We start from the raw sequence: 22,762 nt of genomic DNA, 5'->3' as shown, positions 1-22,762 counted from the left end.
AAAAGTTTTCAACAACAACAACAACATTATGGGCGTCCAACTCGCTCCTTCAGAGAGCCCGGCCATGGCCTCCGCGATCGCCGGTGCAGATCGCGGCGGCCACGGCCCGGCTGCAGTTACGGTGTATGTATGCCGCGCTACTGCCGCTGTGACGTCATACCAGCTGTAGATTATGTTTTCTTTTTCTCAGTCGCAACAACATCAAAAACAAAATATAAAAAAAAATTCCGAAGACGCTTTGAGTCGTCGCGCAGAGGCGGCCGGTAGCCACGCGTGACCTTTAGACGCGGCGCACTGCGTTCCTTCAGTTGAAGGCGCTGCGCTTTTGCTTTCGCAACCTACCAGGCTTAACCAAAGCTAAGCCCCCGCCAATTTTTTCCTTTCGTCTTTTAATCCTTTCTTTATCCTTTCTCTTACGGCGCGGTTCGGGTGTCCACCGAGATGAGAGACAGATACTACGCCATTTCGTTTCCTCAAAAACCAATTTTCCAATTTTAAACTTTCTTCAAACGCTTGAAAGCCGAGTTGTTCATTGTATCTACCTTTAACGAATTGTAATTAACTGCGTGTGCCTCCCAGAACTCATAGAGGTACACAAGACCGCCCAAATCCATCGCCTCTTCCGCATCAAACACGGGCGGCTCATACTTCACCGTCTCAACATCAACCCCATAGGAGACGTCGACGCCGCGGCTCCCATTCCGATAGAGGTCCATCGCCACCTTGTCATAAAACCAATCCCCAAAAACATGCTACCTGGCCGCCATGATACGCGCCGCCAGCTGAAAGCCCATACACTAGATGCCACGTACCTTGCCGACGAACACGGAATATACGTAGATGCTCCACGGCAAAATGCAAACACATACGTGGCTTGTGCAACCACGCCACAATCCACTCTCGTCAACCGCCACAGTACGAGCCCACTTTCCCACAGCGGCAGAAGAAACCGCCATCGCGCTGGCCATCGCCGACACACGTATGCGCACAGTCCTATAAGCGACTCCAAAAGAGCGATCCAAAATTACTCGGCAGGTTTTTTCTGCCACCTCGCTGCACGCATCCTTCGCGGCTGCACTCCCGACCATAAGATCAACCTGGCCTCCGGGTACCCGCCCACGCGGGAAACTCTGGAAACGAAGGGGTCGACCGATTAGCCCGAGGACTAAACAACCGGGCGGCTGGCCCCACGGACCCAGACGCTCTTGCCGAGGCTCCCCAGACCTTTGCCGAAATTACCAACCTCCACAGAGAGATGAGACGCCAGTTCCCGCCTCCCCACCCCGACTTGAATCGAGCGCAAGCCACCTTGCTCCGCAGGCTGCAGACAAACTCCATCCTTAGCCATTCTAGCTTTTCACTCATCACAGATGGGCAATACGACCCCGTCTGCCAAAATTGTAACCAGGGAGAAATCGCCACCCAGGCGCACATCTTCTGGGGTTGCGCGGGAAATCCGCCCCCTCGAACCTTACTGACCGCTCTCTCCGAGGAGGGATGGAACCAACTCCTCAAAAGGCCAGACAAGAGCATCCAACTGGCACTCATTTCGTGGGCCCAGGAAGTCGCCCCCACCTGGGGTCCACACCAAGCCCACCTGCCCTAAATCCCACCATTCTGTGGCAATAAAGTTGTCTCTCTCACTCCTTCGATAGGACCAATAGTAGATTTTAAATAATTTGTCCAAAAGTATGTTGGGCGCCCGCCTGCATTAATATAAACGACACCGACGAGTGGCCCCGGCTGCCTTGAGCACTGTTCGGCACACCAGGACATATTGGCATTTCCCGCTCATGGTACGCACCCTGCGATGTAAGCAATCGTCGATTTGAGGTCATGACTGCGAGAACTACTCTCGACGGGCATTTGCATTCTCTGTTACTTCAAATTCGCTATCGGCAATCGCCGAAATGGCCCACCCCAATCCTGTGGTCGCACCAGGCGCATTATCGTCGCAGAAGGGTCCGGTGGACCGGCGTCGACTGGAATTTACAATCTGGAAAATGTGGTCAACACCGGTCAGTGTTAAAGTCTGAACATATGAAATGTCGTCGCTTCTTTCGTTTTTTTTTTCTAATACGTTTACGGTGGAGACAAGCACTGCTATTCAGGCACCGACGCGTCATCCGGTGTGCTGTTATTCGCGTAAAGTTATTCCGATCTGTCTTGGGTCTCCCGAATGTGGGATTCGGATTGGGGCGACCTTCCGCGGACCGCTTTTGTCGGCTTCCCTAGCCTGAAAACCTCCCGCATTACGATGATACGCGGTCGTTTGTCGTGGTGGAGTCGTCGTCCTTGGTCTCTTTTTTGACAGACCTCTGCGTTAGCAACGGTATCTGCATGCCAACCAGTCTACCGACTGTCGTCGTCGCATCTTGACAGCTATACCGATGAGGACCTACGTTGCTCTTGCCATTTTTGCTCTGTATAATATGTTGTTCGTCAGTCCATCGCATACGAGTTACTCGGCCGCCACTTCGATCATCCCGAAAGGACAGCAGTTAAGAGGCCTCGTAGCCCGCATTATCGTTACTATACTTTTATAGTAACGATACAACTTAAGTCTGAAGTGAAGCTCCGCCCACATTCAGCCTCCGCGCACAAAATTCCTCCACGACAAAAAAAGTAGTCCACTGCTTAAACGTCTCTTATTACCTGAACCACACAAAAAAAATTATGAGCGCTAGAATTTTGATGCGTGGATTGTTTGATATAGCAAAACATTAAAAAGCTGCTTTCGTTTACTGTTGCGATTGGCCAGCGGAGTAATACAGAATACCGCGGACCCCGGCCCAATGTTAGCAACTGCTGTTTTTTTTTAAGTTGTATCCTACTACAGCACTTATCGTTAATTTTTAAGCCCTCAAAAGTAAAAAAGTCAGGAATATTTTTTGTTCTCGATATTCTCTGGAAGTTTTTTTTTAGAGTTACCCAACTGGCCACCCTTATAAAAATGCTCTATACACATTGTGCTATCGATTGTTCGTAAATAGTTGATGGAAGGCATATTCTGAATGTGACGCCGCTATGATTTAATTATTTTCGCCCGATTTCATTCCATTCTTCCAACCACCCACCTGCAGCGACAGCGAGGAGATTGCAATCAAAATGAAAAGAAAAAAAAATCAGAATCAGAATGAGATGGAGTTAGAATGAAATCATTGCACTAGGTCTCCTACTATCCGTGCGCCTTTTTGCCGAATGTTTTTTTTTTATTTTCATTTTGATTGCAATCCCATCGCTGTCGCAGGAGCGCAAAAAACGAACGAGGGACAGAAGAAAGGGCACATAAGACATTCACGAGCGCTTACGTCTGTGGGGACGCCTTCGTCCCCTGCGTTCGCTTTCCCGCATTGCACACCCCACTGTTGTTAGCTCCTCCGAAACGCGCTCTTCTGTTTTGGTTACTTTAACTAACAGGGGAGGGCGCTCGCGTCGTAGCGACACCAGCGCCACGGATGGCGTTTTGCTGCGCGCGCGCGGGGGATAGCTGGCTCTCTTCTCCCTGGGACAGGATAGCGTGTGGACGTTCACGCGCAAAGCTCCGCTCTGTGCCGCGGGCCTCTCGTGGTTGGAACTTACTCCCGCCACCTCGTCCCGTCGGGCCTCGGAGCTTCCCTTTGCCCTAGCGTGGGCGGACGTTCGCTCGTAGCCGTGCTGGTGAGTCGGACATCCTAGATTCCTCAGTGTATTTTGTTGCTAGCTGGCGTTATTGTTGTTATAGCAATAAATGCCTTGTTTGTGTCAGCCAGTGTGTCGTTCCTTTGTTCCCGTAGAGCACGGCCCGCCGTGGTCGGCGTGCGCTCAGTAGCGTACGCGACCACGGGGTGGGGTCCGCGCGGTTTTGAACTGAGTCAGCCGCGCTTAAACGGGGAATACGCATTTATCCCCCCATTTTAACCCCACATCTGGCAGCCCAACGTGGGGCCTGCTCTTGGAACATTGCACGACAGTCTGTTCGGTTCGAGGAACGCTTTGTCCGGACTTGACAAGTGCTAGGCCTAGAGTGAATTTTGATCGCTAGGACCTGCGGCATGCTTTCTTGAGTGCGAGGTGTATTGCGCTGCAGCATGTTTGAACTTTTCGACATGCTCAGCATGTTTTTTTTTGTGAAGTTTTCTTCCTGGAATTCAAGAACCACTTGGTCCGCATCGAGGGAGCGCGAGGCCTAGCGCCCGCGGAGTTGCCGAGCCCGAAGCGAGTGAGTACGGAAGCCGCGTGGGTGGTCCGAGTTTTCTGTATATATTTTCTCGCTGTCTCTTTTTCGACTCTGGGAGTCGCGGCTCTGGGAGCCGGGTGGCCTGGGGCCACGGGTACCGTAACGAGCTCGCTGGTATTGCAGCTCGGCCCCGGGCGTTCCGACACCGTCCGATACGGTGGGCGCCGATCACTCAGCAGCTGCTTCGTGCAGTGAGCGGGGAGGACCACCCCACAACGCTGATGTCTCCTCGCGGCTGCGCGCACGAAACCCGTTTCGGGTCTTTCTTTTGTTGGGGGTCGTCGACCTTCACAGTGGCATTGAGGCCTAAGGCTATTCATAGCCGCCTGCACCTTGTCAAAAGTGACACGACCACCGGACCGTGGTATTGAGAGGGGGCGCACTTTGCTGGCCCACCCGTTTTTTTTAACCTCGCGTGAACCGAGCATTCTCGTTCAACTCAAGAAAGGGCTTTGTTCACTCGAACTTTGCATTGCACAGCCGCCCGACACGTTTTGCTAGCGAGTTGAGCATTGAGCCACCAGGCCTTTGTGTACGCCGTTTACCCTCCCGTGACCTACGTTAAAGGCATGCGGAGTGTGTTTTGGCAATCTTTCAGATCCAGCGGAGCCACTGCGGCTTGCTGTCCTGTGCACATCGTCTCGCTGCCGCCTGCTGCGACGGAGCGGCCTGTATCCTGTTCGCCGCATCCATCCGGGGCAGCCGTGGCGAGACCAGACAGCAGCCACCTCCGGCTGCTGCTGCCCTGGCGACTACTGCGGAATCTTGGCCTGCAGTGGTCAACCGGCCCTCCTCTTCGCGGGCCTGCGGGCACATAGTCCGCGGGCCATGCGAGTCGTCCCAGCGGAGACCTTCACGCCGCCTTCGGAATACCGCGGAAGACTGCGTGCACCCTGTCGGCGTGACCTCCGCTGCACGACCTGCCTCAAGTGCATGAAGACCAGGAGACTCCTCCATAGCATGTAACTTGCAGGCGCGTGGGTCTATTTAAGGTTGGGGGGATGTGGGGACGCCTTCGTCCCCTGCGTTCGCTTTCCCGCATTGCACACCCCACTGTTAGCTCCTCCGAAACGCGCTCTTCTGTTTTGGTTACTTTAACTAACAGGGGAGGGCGCTCGCGTCGTAGCGACACCAGCGCCACGGATGGCGTTTTGCTGCGCGCGCGCGGGGGATAGCTGGCTCTCTTCTCCCTGGGACAGGATAGCGTGTGGACGTTCACGCGCAAAGCTCCGCTCTGTGCCGCGGGCCTCTCGTGGTTGGAACTTACTCCCGCCACCTCGTCCCGTCGGGCCTCGGAGCTTCCCTTTGCCCTAGCGTGGGCGGACGTTCGCTCGTAGCCGTGCTGGTGAGTCGGACATCCTAGATTCCTCAGTGTATTTTGTTGCTAGCTGGCGTTATTGTTGTTATAGCAATAAATGCCTTGTTTGTGTCAGCCAGTGTGTCGTTCCTTTGTTCCCGTAGAGCACGGCCCGCCGTGGTCGGCGTGCGCTCAGTAGCGTACGCGACCACGGGGTGGGGTCCGCGCGGTTTTGAACTGAGTCAGCCGCGCTTAAACGGGGAATACGCATTTATCCCCCCATTTTAACCCCACACGTCTTATGTGTCCTTTCGTCCCTCGTCCGTTTTTTGCGCTAACTTCTTCAAAAATGCATCACGAACTAGCCCGGCAGCTCTCTTCTTTTTCCCCCTTTTTGCGCTTTTTTTGTTTGTGCAGGTGAAAATCGAGAACCGTCTAGATTCGAGAAGCGAGAATCGCCACCGCCTTTTGATATCGTATTGGCAGACGAATAACTTATTTCCGATGAGAGCAGACACGAAAAGGAGCTTCTGCCGTGCCTTATGAAACTCAGTTAATCCAGTTGCATCGCTGCGTCCAGAAGTGCGAGCAGTAAAGTATTGTTGAGCGCTGAATTGTGCCTTGTTTCTCCAGGCACATTTCACCGAACATGATGGACTTTCTCCCAGTTTTTACTTGGCGTTTGTATTGGATACTCGCCACCTGCAGCAGAGTTATACTATCCCACAACGCACTGTCTGCCTGCCGCACAGTGCTTGGACGTATACATAGCCATTACCTTCAGATCACTGTACCACGCGCTAAGCTTTAAGCGTTCTGTACCTTGCTCACCACATTAGAGCAATTAGCTCCCTTTGCCTTACGAGGTTAGAAATTACCAAAATACAGTCTATACACCGATTTCTCGATCGGCATTTATCGTAACCAGGAAGCATCAGAAATTACTAGAGAAGCTTCGGCATGGCTTTTCCTGCGGTTTACTTGAACGAAGTGGATGTGCACCAAGTGTTCATCCTTGTTGAACAGAGGCAGCTGCGTGGATTTCATGCGTACTTCACGGTGAGAGGGAAAAGGACATCGTGTCTGCATGTTATTAATTTCGTTACGTTTTAAAAACGTAGATGAAAACGATGCGCCTGATGTAGAGAATAAAGCTGTAGGCATTTAAGGCCATTTTTAATCACTTAAGATGCTAACCTGGTAATCTTCATGGCAGCCTACTTTAAATATGAAAGCGATAAAATTGAAGCGGAGCACATACACACAAAACACACACACACGCAGCATTTTCAAAGGGACGTACGAGACTCGTGACCAGCAAGAAATTTTGGGAGGACGACGTAGGCCCCGTCCGGAGCGCGCGCGTTCTACTGCAGGCCCTAAATAAACGTTTTCGCAATCAAAACAATGGCAGGGCTTTCGTCACATGTAACACCGAGATTGTGTTAGGCCCTTTCAATATGAAAGGGTGCAAAGTATGAGCATCAGCTCAATGATTACTACTTAACAGAGTGTGACAAACATACATGCTTCTGTTTTCTAGTCAGTTTCCCATTTGGCTTAGAACATCGAAAAGTTATTTTCAACTTTATTTCGACTTCGTGCACGAGGCCGTGGCTCTGCCTATTAGCTGGGCAGCCAGCTATTGGCGTTTCCCCGCTACATTTGTTTCTCCCATTCGTGTTCTACTGATCGCTTAGAAGCTGATCTGAAAGCCGTAGGTGGCGCGACAGTATATGATGGCGTCCAAATTTCGGACCTAGTCAGAGCGCCAAATTTCGATGTCCAGGTTGCGTGGGAAGTTTCACAAATCTGATAATCAAGGATCTCCGGGATCACTTGCCATCAAAAAAAGGGGAGAGAATAAGGTACAGCTAAGACTGCTATCTCCTCACCCCATGTGGAGGAGGAGCAGGGTACTAAGTTGTAATGTGTTTTTTTTTCTTATTTAAAGGAACCCTGGTAACGGAACGGCACACATCAAAGCTCGAGTATTCGTCAGCCGAGCAGGGGACGCGGTAGTTACTGAGAGTTTCTCGAAGTACGGCCTATAGCATCATGCTGACTTTGGCAGTGGCAGCGGCGCCGTGCAGACATTCCGTGACCGAGTTCGTCTATTTTACAGGAGCGCTGCCCGAGCTTTGGAAACGACCGCGGAGCCTACTCATCGGCTACATCGCTGTTCCAAGCGTTCAGAGCAACCGTATTTCAAGTCCTGGCCGGATTCTCCCCTGCTGCCATCTGTCTTCACTGAATTGAGCTTCGTCTGCTGTTATCGGCTTCATCAGGGGGGCGTTCGTTTTCCAGTGCACTGCAGTCACTTTGGCAGTGGCAGCGGCGCCGTGCAGACATTCCGTGACCGAGTTCGTCTATTTTACAGGTTGGTGGGCATTTATACTTATCACTGTTAGGGCTACCTATAGTATTCGTCTTTGCTGCTGCTGCCGCTGCCATGATACTGTAGTGCGAGTGTCACCTTACTTCGTTGCCTATTGCACTTTATCCTCTGTTGTAGTCCCGAGCAATGCCGGAGAATACTATTTGTATTGCATGTAAAGAGATACTTGATGATGGCGACGAGTGTATCACTTGTGACGAATGCAGTTGCAGTTACCACAATGGAAACTGTTCTGGAGGTTATGTAAAAAGTACAAAGGGGAAAGCCTCCAAGACCACATGGAAGTGTCCGACTTGCATACTTGCCAGAACCAGAGGGGGAAAGTCGAATGAAAAGTCGAAAAATGAACAGGCATGTGAGCACAATGCTGAACTATCGCAAATCAACGCCAAGTTAACTGTTCTCTTGCAGATGAAAGAGAAAGTCGACGCTCTAAGTAGCTTGAAAGAAGTTATAGAAAGTCTTGAACAGTCAGTGCAGATGATGTCAGCCAAGTATGACGAGCTTCTAGAAACGCAAAAACGACACGATACGGAAATACAAAATCTGAACAAACGTCTTGAAGTCGTAGAATCGGTTGGATCTGAGGCTGAGGTGGGTCGATTGAAAAGGCAAATAAATGACCTTGAACAGTACGGACGACGCCAGAATCTTGAGATACATGGTCTGAAATACACTGAGAACGAAAACGTGTTGGCTGTTGTGAACGACCTTGCATTGTCTTTGAGCCTTGAACCGGTCACTGAGAGTGAAATTGAAGGTGTGCACAGACTTCCTCACAGGAAAAATGAGGACAAAACGCCTCCTGTGCTGATCCGCTTTGTCAGCCGGAAAACAAAAGAACAATGGCTAGCAAAAGTAAAGGATCTGAAAGCTAAGCAATCAGACATACGCCTTTTTGACAACCTGACAGCCTTCAACAGGCGACTCTTGTGGCTGGCACGTTCAAAGGCAAAGCAGTGTGGCTACCAGTATACCTGGCAGAGAGGTGGCAAAATATTTGTCAGGAACAGAACCGGAGAGAATGCAATCTGCATTGCTTGCGAAGACGACTTGGTAAACATTCGGTAGCCTTAGGTTTTCACGCGCGCTGATCTTCTGTGGGAAAAAAGAAACCTATCATGACCTATTTTGATATTGATTCTTTCAATAAGTACATGCTGAATTCTGGAAAGTCTCTCAACAATTCTCTCAGTTTTTTTCATTTAAACGCACGAAGCCTGCAAAACAAAATAGATGAAATGGTTGTGTTGCTGTCAACTTTGAGGTTAAAGTGGGATGTATTAGTATTTTCTGAAACTTGGTTTAGCAATGATAATGATGCTCCTAACATTGATAATTATAAATGCGTATCTTTGGCGCGACAACAGAAAAGAGGAGGGGGCTTATCAATTTATTTGAGGAATGAAATCGGCTATCACTGTTTACCTGAATGCTGTGAAATGAATGAAGATGTAGAAGCTTTGTCTTTGTGCTGCGGAAAAATTGTTGTTATAGGTATATACAGACCGCCTTCAGGTTCGGTATCTGCGTTTTGCAACTTTGTTGAAAAAACTTTGGAATATGTCTCTCTTAATAATTATGAAGTGGTTTTTCTTGGTGATATAAATGTTGATATTCTGGGTCAAACGTCCGTTACGAGAAATTTGCTAGATTTGTACAACAGCTATGGATTTGTGAACTTAATTTCCTCACCAACAAGAGTTACTGACAACTCTGAAACGCTTATTGATGTGTGCTTTACGAATATTTACACTAGTGATGTCCCGGCTGGCGTTTTGACATTAAGCATTAGTGACCATATGCCTATATTCTGTATAGTTCCGAGTCAACCAAAACAACACAGGAGTAAACCGGAATCTTCCACATTTAGAAGAATTGATGAAAACAGCTTATCAGAGTTTTGACGTCTTTGTGCTAGCACAGATTGGAGTAATATTTTAAGACAGGAGGATGCATGCCAATCGTACACAAATTTTATATCTACTATTCAAGAACACTACAATACTGCATTTCCGCAAGCAACGCGCAGAACTCATAGAAAATCAAGAAAGCCGTGGATTTCAAAACAACTATATGACCGCATACAGGAAAAGAACAGACTTTTTTCTCGTTTTGTGAGAACAAAAGACACTGACATTCTCCGTCAATTCAAAACGTTCCGCAATAAGTTAGGCGCTGACATTAAAAAAGCAAGAAGTGATCATTACGCGAGAAAGTTCTCCATGTCTGATGGCTCGAAGGGAACATGGAATACACTTAACGATCTTCTAGGTAAAAACAGAACCAATGCACCCGTCTCACTCCACATTCATGGCGCGAACTATGATGGCGCTGAACTAGCAAATGAATTTAATGGGCATTTCTTATCTGTTTTTCCGCCAAAATCAACTGATGGTCCACATCAAGATGCCTCAGTCTATATAACCAGTAAACAAAGTAATTCCATGTTTTTGTTACCATGCACTGACTCAGAAATAATTACCATTATTCACTCCTTACGCAGTAATAGTGCTCCAGGTGTCGATGGCATAGCTCCAGTCCCGATCAAGAAAGTAGCAGATGTCATTGCGATACCATTAGCACATATAGTTAACCTAATGTTCACGACAGGCACATTTCCACATCAGTTGAAAATAGCTCGTGTCACTGCCATTCACAAAGGGGGGACATTAATGATTTAAATAATTATCGGCCGATCTCCATTCTTTCAGTTTTTTCTAAGATTGCAGAACTTGCAATCAACACACGTCTTTCTCAATATCTCGACAAAAACCATGTCATCTCCAAGCAACAGTACGGATTTCAAAAAAACAAAACAACTGAGGCCGCCTTACTGGAAATCAAAGAAAAGCTAATTGAAAACATAGAAAATAAACTGCTAACAGTTGGCATATTCCTTGATATGAGGAAAGCGTTTGACTCGGTTAACCATAAGATATTGCTTGAAAAAATGCAGTGTTATGGAATACGCGGCGTTCCTTAAACGTTATTTGCTAGCTACCTTGACAACCGATCTCAAACAACTATCATTAACGGTATTTCATCTGGGATCGGTCAGATTATGTCTGGTGTGCCACAGGGCTCCGTTCTAGGACCAACGTTGTTCTTATTATATATTAATGATATCGTCAACCTTCGTCCAGCAGACAACATTATAATCTATGCAGACGATACTAACGTATTTTTTTCAGGGCAAGATAGTAATATTTTGCAGGCAGCCTCCAATAGTTGGTTATCCCAATTGTCTGTTTGGTTAAAATCAAATAAGTTAGAACTTAATGTCAGGAAAACAAAGTACATACTGTTTAGAGCCAAAAATAAGGAAGTTCCGAACAACTTCCAAATTCACTTCGAACAAGCTCCTATAACTCGTGTCAGCTCTACAATGTTCCTTGGAGTCATTTTTGAAGAACATTTACTCTGGTCAGATCATGTAAACTACGTTTGCACTAAAATGGCTCGCTCTGTTGGTATCCTAAATAAATTTCGCACAATACTGCCTCGAAAATTCAAACTACAAATTTATTTCTCTCTAGTCTTTTCGCATGTACAATATTGTTTGTTGATCTGGGGAACGACTACCTCAACCAATCTTGTGAAAGTACTTACTTTACAAAAAAGAGCTGTACGAGCGATTGATAATTTACATTACAGTGAGAGCACAGGTCCTTCCTTCCTCAACCATAGACTGCTAACCATCACGGCGGCTTACCACAAGAAGCTTGCTGTTTATATCAGAAACCTTATGAAAGGAAACTGGCAGACTTTCGAGAGCACATATTTAATTGCCCAAACAGCATACAGTCTTAGGCACCCTCAATACCATGCATCAAAATCCCGTACAAACTATGGGTTCCAAAAACTAACTCACATAATTCCTCATACATTAAACACCTATCCATATTTAACAGAATTGTCGCTACAAAATATGTCTGAGGTCAGGTTTAGGAAAACTGTTCATGAATATTTTTGTTATAGCTAGTTGTGGTGTGTTTCTATCCTAATCAGTTTTTGTCTTTGTTATGTTTTGATCTTAGTTTGTTGTGCTTAGCTCTATGCATGCTTGATCTCTGTTTCGTTGTCAATATATCCGCTGCTTTTCTAGTTTCTGTTACTTATGGAAACTTTGTACCATTGCCAAGTGCCACTTTGATTTTTTTTTTTTTACATGGGGAGGGCAGGCCTCTGTCAGGCGCTACTAGGCGCCTTTAGCTTGCTCTCCCTTGTTTGCAGTCTCTGTACTGGCCAAACAAAACCAATAAATGAAATGAAATGAAATGCTGTTCGGCGTCGCAGTGGGCCTGTTTTATATATGGCAGTTGTCCAAAAAAAAAAACACGGCTTTTCTTTTTGAGAAATTTGTGCTAGTTAATCGAAAAGTATTCGAGAACACATTCGTTTCCTTTCGAACTATTTTCGAGATTCACTTTTTCATTCGTTGCGAGAATAGAATAGGACGACATTCGATTCGCTATTCGAAAATTTCGAATATTCGCACACCGCCAATGAAAAGCGTAATGAATATATTATGTCGTTTACAAACATTCTGCTGGGATGAATTAGGGCTGCGAGCGAGTTACATGAATTAAAACACAGGAAACCGTAGTGCATCCTATCAAAACTCCCACCTCAAAAAACGCAAAAGAATTTCCCTGCATAAGCGTCATGTGTTGTCTTCCAGGGCGGCACCGACGCCAATAAAGCGGATTTCAGAGCAGACTTGCCCTGCCCTATGCAAGAGCATTCTGACTTCACAGTGGTCTTTCAGTACTTAGGAAATAGCCAGTAAGTTTTGTGACCTATACTACTTTTGCCTTTGTAGAAATCTTAATGTGTTTACGCGATTTTTTTTTACCCGTAGAAGAACCGTCATTTACTATTCGACTGAAAACTGGCTGAATTTTTAAGTGAAGTTATGCTACATCTGCCCAGACGACGTTCCCGCTCGATGCAATCAAGATATACCCATTCAAATAAAAAATAACTTTGATTTAAGCCGTTTTAGTAATAATCTTAGTGAGGTAAGGGGGCACTAATTCCTCTCTCAAAGACGTCAGTAAATTGTTCCTCAATTGTCGCCGGCAGTTTATTACTCATGGTTGCTTGATTTCAACCTTCACTCGGCCATTGTACATAATTTTCGACCGCGTGGGATTAACAGATAACGTATTCACGCAAGAGCTATAAGAGATAAAGTATCGAGTTCTAGTTCGGCTTAACGGCTCCTCCTGTAGATGTAGCTTATGTTCAAACCACATCCTTCATTAATGTCGCGCACCGTGCGCAGGCATGTATCCAAGGGCGGGGAGGGGGGGGGGGGGTCCAAGGGGGCCCATCCCCCGTAATCAAGTTCAACATCTCCCCCCTCCCTCCCCCACCTGTTCTGTTGGCGGTGCTCTCAACCAGCTGCCAGCACCTCTCCTCCTCCCCTCCTCAGCTCGAAAGTTACTTTGGACCCCTCCCGAAAAGAACTCCTGGCTATGTGCCTGACCCCCAGCAACTACCCTTACAAGCACTTGCAATAATGCTGAGCTTGGAGGAATTTGTGAGTTTCCTAACTACATACCTTGCGCTTTATTTTTAATCACTTAGTTTTTTATCCGCAAGGCTAACCCCACCAGTAGCTTGCCGCAACCGCAACCTCTCAACCTCGGATAGAGTAACAGTCTTTAAGTTCCTCAGTTAGTCGACTGGTTAATTAGCTACTTGTTTAGTTATTATCTGTGACATCATTTGCAGTTCATGTTGAAGAATTGTTTTAGAGGCGCAATTCTTTTTACCGTAACACATAAGGGGACAAGGCAAGAGCTAACTCGCAACTGTTTATTCAGAAACAACGCTCGCACATGCAACCTTTCCTAAAAAGAATTCCGCCTTGAAAACAAGAACCCACTAGCCCCCAACCAAACGTTGCTCATGAATTGTTAAACGTGCTAACCCAACTCCCTTTATATAGTGCCTTTGAATCCTTAAGGAGAAGATAAATGAAATCAAATGAAGATGGAAACGCTGTATTAGATGCAAATATCTTCAAACTTATATCATCAGTGTCTGATGCGATGCTATCCTTTTCATTACTGGGCCGCCGCGGTGGTTCAGTGGTTATGGTGCTCGGCTGCTGACCCGAAAGACGCGGGTTCCATCCCGGCCGCGGCGGCGGAATTTCGATGGAGGCGAAATTATAGAGGCCCGTGTGCTGTGCGATGTCAGTGCACGTTAAAGAACCCCAGGTGGTCGAAATTTCCGCAGCCCTTCACTACGGCGTCTATCATAGCCTGAGTCGGTTCGGGACGTTAAACCCCATAAACCAACCAACCTTTTCATTTCTTTCCTATCTACTCCCTTTGTTTTCAGAGGGGTTTACTCTCTCATGCTAGGAGTTCCCCCCGACGCCGAAGACTCGTACGCCGAAATTGAGATTTTGAATAATACCTTCGGCTTTCAGCTCCAGACGGACGGAAGCAAGCAGCGCGTTGCCACAACTGACAATTTCACCACAAGAAGCACCAATGTATACATACTTCAGTACCGGAGAAGCAAAAATGTACTTGAGGTAAGCGGAGAGCCACATTTCCTGACTGTCTAAATAGGCAGATAATGTTGCTTTGACTAATGTAATAATAAGGTAAAATGTATTTGGTTTTCCAAAAGGAAAGTGAAGTGTTTCGAACCGCGTGCCCGTTGTGATGGGGCGCCTCTCAAGATACAGGTAAGACGCGTATGAAGTTTAATGGCCCGTTCACACTTGCGAGTCGCAGGGGTCGCGCGACCGCTTAGGTCGAAAAGCGACGGTCTCAAGCGGTCGCCCTGGTCGAAAAGCGACAGTCGCGGGCCAGTCGCTCGCTGCTCGATTTTTCAGCCTCGCGACTGCGAGTCGCAAACCACTGAACAAATCAGCGAGCGAGCCAAGCTTCCGGCAACGACACCGCTCGCGAGCGCGACGGGCGACGACCTGCGCTGCTCCCAGCTGGCTGCCCTAGTCGTCGCTAAGCCTAGCCAGTTTTATATCGATGCCGCAGCTGAGGGCGCTTCGGATCCTGCCCAGCGCTAGTAATTAAGATGGTGCTTTCGTCACCTCTTTATTGTAGACCTCGTATCATAATAATATCAAAACATGCTCGACTTCCGCGACGCCTTCAGCGGCGGGGCTAGCAGACAACAGTCGAGTCGCATGGAGCAGCAGCAGCAAAGCGGCTATAAATTTGCTTGTGTCTACCAGCAACTCGGTACTGCCCAGCGATCTTCAAAAATGATTCATTTTTTACATTCCTCTACCAAACGGCTTGGTATGAACGCGATCAAGCAATATTGGCGCATTTTTCTGACGCCGGCGGCCGGCATACTGCAGGCTGGCCGGCCCTGCAGAGAAGCGCGCCTCTGTCATCATGACGCTTGTACGACCGCGGTGCACATCAAAACCGTCACGACATCCTCATCTTCCGTCGGATCGTCGTAGTACATTGCGAATACCAGTTCAGACGACCGAGCTCGAGTACAGGAGGCGCGGCCAAAACAGACGAAACTCTCGAAAGCGCGCGAACAACGTCTTTCCCGAGAGTTTTCGCTTCAAACGAGAATCTAACGAGAAGGCGGCCCGCTGGTCGCGCTTGCAAGTGTGGACAACGGTGTTGTCGAGCTGCTGCTTGGTCGCAAGCGACTGCTGGTTGAGTGCCCTTTGCGACTCGCAAGTGTGAATGGGCCTTAAAGTTTGCGTTTCTCACTTTTCGCCTATAGGACGCTTCCAGCTGACTAGAAAAACGATTCAGCCTAGTTTGTCTTAAAAAAAGGCAATTTTTGAAGCTTTCCCTTCCCCGCCCAAAGTATATCAAAAATTCGTCTGCGCAGATCCCTATTTACGCAGAGGTAATGCAGCTCTGATTGTGGGTACACAAGAATTAGCCACTCTTCCTTCGCCTCGTAGAAGCCGTACCTACCCAGTAAACCATAAAACGTACCATAGACATCAGCAAGATATTTACGCTGGACATTAGACACCTCCCTTAGACATCCATATTAGTACCGCTTACGAAAAATTTACGTACCTACAACATGAAAATTGGGGTCCAGTTCACGTTGTAGGTACGTACTGCAGACATCACGCTCTACATTTATCAGATATTTGTGAACATGTAAGTACGCCCAGTCTACGTAGCCTAGACGTCTATATAAAGAGAATATGACTATACATAGATCAATATCCAGGTGAAAATTTCTAACTGGTTCCAGTCCTACTGTTTTAAGAGACACATTTCCAGACTGGAACCAGCTGCAATACGAGATGCAGCTGACACCTGTTACAATTCTAGATGGAACGGAGACCTACTGCATCCCAGCCACAGACTTCCCTATGGAGTCGTCGGGACGTCCAAGCACTCTAGCTAGCTCAAATACAGTTGAGTAAGCGAGTACATGGCCATCATGGGAGCCCAAAACACTGCAGATGACTTCCTAGTGCGTCAGTATTTTATTGCGCTCGGCGCTTTCACTGAATCTTCTCGTTGAGCATAATCGTCAGGTTAACAGCTGCGGTGGCATCAATACTCTTCTGCCGAGCCCAATAGGCCAGGGTTGCTGCAAAAGAAAGCATAATTGTTCACTTTTACAGGTGACAAGAGAATGGCACAGCAACCACAACAAACAAACCCAGTAATTTACGCCACTTTTACCGACGCAAGTCTATGAAGCGTGAAAGGTTGCCCTTGCAGCACTAAAAGGCAGTCGTGCTGAGCGGAGTGTGCTTGCACACTCACTTCGGCACACCATCCCGAACGCATGCCCACATTTCGGTAGTAGAGGCCAGTTGCATACATCACCAGCCTTTGTTTCAATACACAGCGAGTTTGGCAAAACAGCCAAACGAGTGAGCGTAAAAATATAACGTGCCGATAAAAGCGTTAGAATTTTTTCATTACGAACGCAAAAATAGCATAAAATACACTTCAATGAGTAAACTGAGACTGAGTACGCACCAAGAAAGGTCACGATCCCAGCCGGTGAAAACGACTTGTAGTCCTAATTCGTACTGACGGGTCCACTTCGCCGAGTAGTAAAAGCAAGCAAACTGTCTTCCTTCAGCTCCATCAAGGAAAGAACGGTTGAACAATCTCGCCAGCAATAATAAGGGAATAATTAATTCTCTGTCGAGGTTCTTCAAACACAATGTTCCCACGGAACACGACTGAAATCGCACACGCCCTGCGCTCTACCACTGCCGCCATGGCTGAACCTAGCCTCGTGCGGATGTGCGAAACTGTCACATATTTTGTATCGTCTCTTTTTTGTACTTAGTAGCAGGCTTGGTGTGACATGAAAAATAAGTTAATTATTTTTAAATTGTAGCATATTACTTTTTTCACAGCTGCAATCGCCATGCGCAGTTTGCGCTATTATTGATAAAATACGATACGAACTACAACGCGATGGCGGCTTAGACAATTCACCGCACTTTCCCCGCCGCTGCCTGTCCGCAGCATAGAACAGGCATATGGACAGCGCATGTAGCATGAAGGCAAGATAACCAATTATCATTAGGGTAACGGGCTGGATTCAGAGAGAATGCAAGCACAGCAGAGAGGATCAGGGCAGGTGGGCAGATGAGGTTCGGAAGTTTGCTGGGATAAGGGGGCCGCCGCTGGCACAGGGTTAACTGGAAAAATTTTTGGCCTGCACTGGACATGATTACAGTGTTGACATGATGATAAAAAGCGGGACTCAAGAAGTTCATTCTCAAGAAATATGAGGTCACACATTCAGCAACACAAATGCCTAAGCTTTCCTCAGCTCAACATTTTAATAGTTATCATTGCTAGCGCTATTAGCAGATTTAAGACATTTTTGAAAAAAAAAAATAACTCCCAAAAATTGAACTGAACCAATTCTTGTATTTTAAATAGTTGGATAAGTTGAATAAAACATGCTTAATCAGAAAAAATGGTTACTATATAGTCCTGGCTGCTAAATAACAAACAAGTTTTTTAGTGTGTCCTCACTTTTCAGTGTGGTTGAGATAGCTTGCAGGCTGTAGCACAAGGTATAAATTGAATGTAAGAATAGTAATGAAATAACAATGCGAATCCTGACCAAAGTGACTGGCATTTCAAACCAACTGCGTGCAGTTGAGTCAGAAACCTGATGCGTGTGCATTCAGATTTGTCTTTACTACTTCCCGTATTTTTCTTCTTTCTAGGCAGGATAATGTTGCCGTGAAGCGAGCACGAAAAACACAAAAACACAGGCAGCGCTGGTCATGCCTCCAATTTGTAGTCAACAGCGATTTCAAACTTTAAATGCAGTAAGGCAACACGAAATATCGAACGATTGAAAAATATGGAATTCTTAAATTATATATCTCGCTTACATATCCAGGACGTGACAAGTAATATCTACGAGAAGTCTAGGTTAAGGCAGATATGATGTCGTGGGTACGTCTGCAGCTTTTCCACGAAAAAAGGTTGGTAGATAAGACGTCTGAGAGATTTTGGTTTGGTACATAGACGTTCAGACTTAATCTGGACATCTATGAGAGGTTTGTGGTTTGCTGGGTATATATAGCCACCATGCACCCAATAAACACTGAAACTCCCTTGGGCGTCCTTTAGACGTCCTAAAGACGTCTTAGACGTCCGCAGGACGTCTATGGCAGTTTTCGCAGTGGGTAGCAGGTGCACCTTGACCTCTAACGCGGATCCTTCTATGAGCTTTGTTCGAAGAAGGACTGAGTCGGTCTACACTGAGAATTCCGCGCTTGATAGTTTAGCTTTGCAGGGCCCGCGAAACAGCCTTCTTGTAATGTACACATGCCTCAAGCTTATCGATTCTCCTCTCCATATTACTGGTCAGCCGGCAGAGGATTTTGGGCTCAGTTACCGTCCGCGCTGGATGCAGTTCTATGGCCTTTGTTATAGGTGGATGAGATTTGAACGCATGGTAAATAATCCCCAGATGATCGAAATCTTTTTCAGAGCCTTGCACAACTCCGTGCGTCGGAGCTTATAGTGCGTCGCATAAGAATGTTAGATCTAGTAACCCGATCCCGAAAATGGTAATGGACAGAAAGCGAAAGATACAGGCTCCGAGCAGCGCGGCTGATGCACGCAATTGTCGGCCAGTATTGTGCAATTTTTCTTCGTGATTCTTTTCGAACATCATCGTCGTTAAGAAGCCCTACTCTCTTCACAAACAAGGGTCAACGCTCCGCAGGTTTACATTGACAATAAGCTGCTCGCACCATCGGACACCATCAAGAAGTACTCGGAAGAGCACACCGTCTTCCGGGCACCACCGAAGGGGAACGCACCATTTATCTTTCTCGAGACTCACTTCACCATGGACGACCCTGTGGCATCGATGACGGTAAGTCTGCGCCGTGGACGCTGCCACAGTTTCCTCAATAGCCGTGGCTATCATCGGCGAATAGTACCTTGTCCCGCCAAGCAGCTTATTATTGCGAAAGCAATACTACGCTCATGAACAGCCTTTAGCGTAGCGGCGGCCGGTAGCCACGTTTGACCTTTAGAATGACCTCTGACGTCATACCAGGGTGAGATATGGGCTACCAAGTCGAGTCGTCACGCAGCGGCGGCCGGTAGCCACGGCGCGCCGCGCTCCTTTCGCTAGAGGCGCTCTATATGCAGTATAAAACAGCTGCTTTCGCAACCTGCCAGGCTTAACCAAAGCTAATCCCCCCGCCAATTTTTTTGTCACAGTCTGATGACACTGATGGGGTAGCTATATAGTGCTAGCAAGAGACAATAAGGAGTCGAATTACCAACAATTTTCTCAGGCTAGAATGGTTTGCACTGTAAAGGCGTGTCTGTTATGATCACACGCTTAAGCTCTAAGTGCCGTTCGTACTTTCCAGGTGCTTTGCGCATTCGGACTATCATTTACTGACGTCAGATGCAGCTTTGTATGCACTCTCTGCTAGCCTGTGGGACAGAGTGTACCCTGCCACGAAGTATGGCCCTTGAGAAGTGATTCCTTGCACTAGCGTTTATGTGCAATGATTTGGTTTCTCAGAGACACGACAGCTTCGGCCATGACATCACACACACTAGCTAGCGCCACGCTTTACCTCGCTCAAGTGCTTATTCGAGATGCCTGCATGGCGCTGTGATACCAACGAGGAAATGAAGCGAAGGACGTTGACCTGGGCGGGATGCGTAACGTGCAGGACACCTAATCTACGATCCGTTAGAATAACAGAGCGGATTCCCATGGAAAGGCAACGCAGGAGTGGTGGGAAGATTAGGTATGGGATGTTTGCTGGACTACTTCGAAGATTGTTATCATCCTAACGGGTCTTTTTCTGGCTCCCTCCGTAGGCCTCTGGAATAACGCGAACTTACCAGTTCAATCACAAGAACATCAAAATTCGTTCGGGAGGCTACATACTGTTCTACGGTGAATGGAAAGCGCGAAGCGAGTAAGTGTGTATTTCGCAATAACATGAACAGCTTTGACTGAAGACGCATCATGAACCTCGGGTATGCCCAAGTGTGAATGGACCGACAGCCACTTGTTGGCAGTCTAAGAGATCGATAAAGGTCCGTGTACTTATGTAAATGTTGTAAGATGTTTCACGTCTTCATCGCTTTTATCTTTTGCTTGACCTTGTTCTTTTCCGTCGCACTGCCCTTATATAACGCGGCCTTTTACAGCCTCTTGATAGTTTTTCTGTCAAGAACAAACCACACAACGTCCATGCACCATTGATAACTTCGAAGAAAAACTTTTTACTTCCAACAGGGTCAAGCTGCTTGAGGGCCAAAAATCCATAGCCGCTGTTACTGCACCGAACCCAGCCAAGAGGATAGCCGTCCTCATGAAGCTGTATGCCTCCGGCCTACTCGTTCGTCGGGCCGATGACCAATCTGCAGGCAGCGCTGGCATCACGCTCAACAGAACGGAAATCCCTATGGAGAATATCTCCTGCACGCAACCTGTAAAGTTTTACGAGTACAAAGCGGTGAGTCCAGAGCTAAAAATCCAGCACCAGTCCAGCGCCAGCTCTGCTCTTCTTCTCTTTCGTATCTGCGGATTAGATTTTGTGGTCGTCTGCTGTAACGGGGTGGAGTGAAATAGAGGTACTTCTGTTTGTTATCTATCTTGCAGGTAACAGGCGAACGCATGTACTAGCCGGTTTCTGCGAGCCTCAAGCGGAAGATACGAATGAACAGTCATTTGTGAAGCGCCTCGTGAATAAAGGTCTTGCTACAACTTTAGTGACAGAACTCAAGCTGGACGACTTGAGCGAACGACGTTCATCACATGGACTATTATTAATGCGGCATGAATTACAGAAAAGAAACCACGGAAGATAAATGACCTACGAATAATGCAAGGAACATAAAATATGACTAGAAAAGTGAGGATTGATTGTTTAAGATATTAAATAAAGTAAATACGTTTATAAATCTACAGACATTCCGACATCTCTTCTCCATGGTGCATCCGTTTTCATGCATCGCGAACAAATTTGCGGTAGCAACATATGCTTTTTATTCCTCAGTGCTGCCAAATTTTCACTGCTGAAATGACTTCGCAGAAGATGCTAATACTAAAGAGAGAAAGATCGATTTGGTAGCGCCTATTTTATAAACCTAGCAGCAGTTGTACTGGATATTTCACCTAATGCTGTTAGTATTTTCTTAGCATAGCTTTTATCAGTTGAAACAGTGTTTTGCCCTCTGCAGTGTCGCCACGTGTGGTGTCCATCAGAAAACACCGTAGACGTGTCCCGTTGACGCTATACATGGTCAGACTGCCCGAGGCAGTGCCGTGTACTGCGAAAAACGTTAAGCGGGTTTCAGCGAAAGTTAAATCGAGTTAGACGTACGAAAGCACGGCTTGGCTTGGTTTTTATGTTGGTCTATATTTGCTTTGCTCTATGTTTAATTTACGATTTCGCTGTTCCCCAAGGCGAACGGCTCGCTAATCCGTCCTGACGCTTCCGTCGCTTATTCCCAAGCTCTTCACTGCGTTTAGCCACGTCTTCGGGATCAATAGACTCAGGTTGACGCCATCTTCTTACCCGCTGTACATCGACGCGGCGTAATCGGCACAACTCCTCCTGAGATACGTTAGACGGTCCCGGCTCGCTCTCCATCGTGGCTTATAGACGGACGTATCCGGGCAGGCGCACCTTACATCTCTAAGTCAAATGACTGATGACGTCAAACGAACGTGTAGCTGGGAGCGACGCCTAGCGGGCGGCATTGGTACTCAAGGTCAAAGATCACGCCCACAATGGTGTCAATGTACACCGAGGTGTCCCCTTTTGAGGACATGATGCTATGTTATACATGGCTTAGCTATGGTGGACTGTTGCTATGCTAGGCTTTGTCAAGGTCACCTTCAAGGCCAAGCTTCACACGAACTCGGTGAGTCGGTTAGACCTCGCGAAGTAATGCTTTCGCACTAAAAGATCACGTAACACGCTAGTCGCCGGATGTAGTGCGCTGGGCGTGGCGCATGCGCTATTCTGCTCACGGGTTTCCTTTCGACGCGTGAAAATGGGCAATGAAATCTCATTCGTTCTCGCTGTTTTGTTTTTGTTACCGGTGTCTTATAATAAAGAACTTAACGGCGCACGGCAAATATACAAGCCCCCCAATATAAGGTCTCGCGGGAGCTCGGCATTTGTGATTTTGACCATTGCGACGCCATGTAAGCAAGTAAGCTGAGAGTTATGATAACTACGTACGAGACTGATGCGCTTCTAAAACCACACGCTGAAAGTTTACAATACATTACGAGGCAGACTGGTGACGCAATACACTCTGAAAATCAGGATAGCAAATGTTTTATTAATGATGCCGCCCTATAGATGTTATAGATTACGCAT

At 47.2% G+C, this 22,762-nt stretch overlaps 1 protein-coding gene and 1 long non-coding RNA gene across 2 annotated transcripts; one reads left to right on the top strand and one right to left on the bottom strand.

The window, feature by feature from the left end:
* Positions 1 to 4,759: 4,759 nt before the first annotated feature.
* On the top strand, positions 4,760 to 21,136 carry LOC149362907 (uncharacterized). Its single transcript, XM_089569839.1, has 7 exons — positions 4,760 to 5,564; positions 7,642 to 7,896; positions 14,272 to 14,470; positions 19,117 to 19,269; positions 20,241 to 20,341; positions 20,665 to 20,884; positions 21,031 to 21,136. Exons 3-7 carry the CDS (start codon positions 14,288 to 14,290, stop codon positions 21,052 to 21,054), a joined length of 681 nt encoding a protein of 226 aa, XP_089425965.1. The 5' UTR covers positions 4,760 to 5,564; positions 7,642 to 7,896; positions 14,272 to 14,287; the 3' UTR covers positions 21,055 to 21,136.
* Positions 16,367 to 17,099, bottom strand: LOC149362908 (uncharacterized). The gene is made up of 2 exons (XR_016288541.1): positions 16,887 to 17,099; positions 16,367 to 16,488 (listed from the first exon to the last, which is right to left on the bottom strand). It is a non-coding gene; the product is annotated as an uncharacterized LOC149362908 (long non-coding RNA).
* Positions 21,137 to 22,762: the final 1,626 nt, after the last annotated feature.

The sequence above is a fragment of the Amblyomma mixtum genome, chromosome 2 (assembly GCF_055824585.1).
Source record: "Amblyomma mixtum isolate Tamu chromosome 2, ASM5582458v1, whole genome shotgun sequence".
NCBI lineage: Eukaryota > Metazoa > Arthropoda > Arachnida > Ixodida > Ixodidae > Amblyomma > Amblyomma mixtum.
Note: the sequence above shows the minus strand (reverse complement) of the source record. Positions and strands in the feature narration are given on the sequence as shown.

Bases quoted from the DNA above. Each gene is read 5' to 3' on its own strand.
- LOC149362907 (XM_089569839.1), top strand. From the start codon at position 14,288: ATGCTAGGAGTTCCCCCCGACGCCGAAGACTCGTACGCCGAAATTGAG. The intron at 14,471-19,116 runs GTAAGCGGAGAG...AACGCTCCGCAG, and splicing joins GAAGCAAAAATGTACTTGAG to GTTTACATTGACAATAAGCT. The intron at 20,342-20,664 runs GTAAGTGTGTAT...TACTTCCAACAG, and splicing joins GAATGGAAAGCGCGAAGCGA to GGTCAAGCTGCTTGAGGGCC.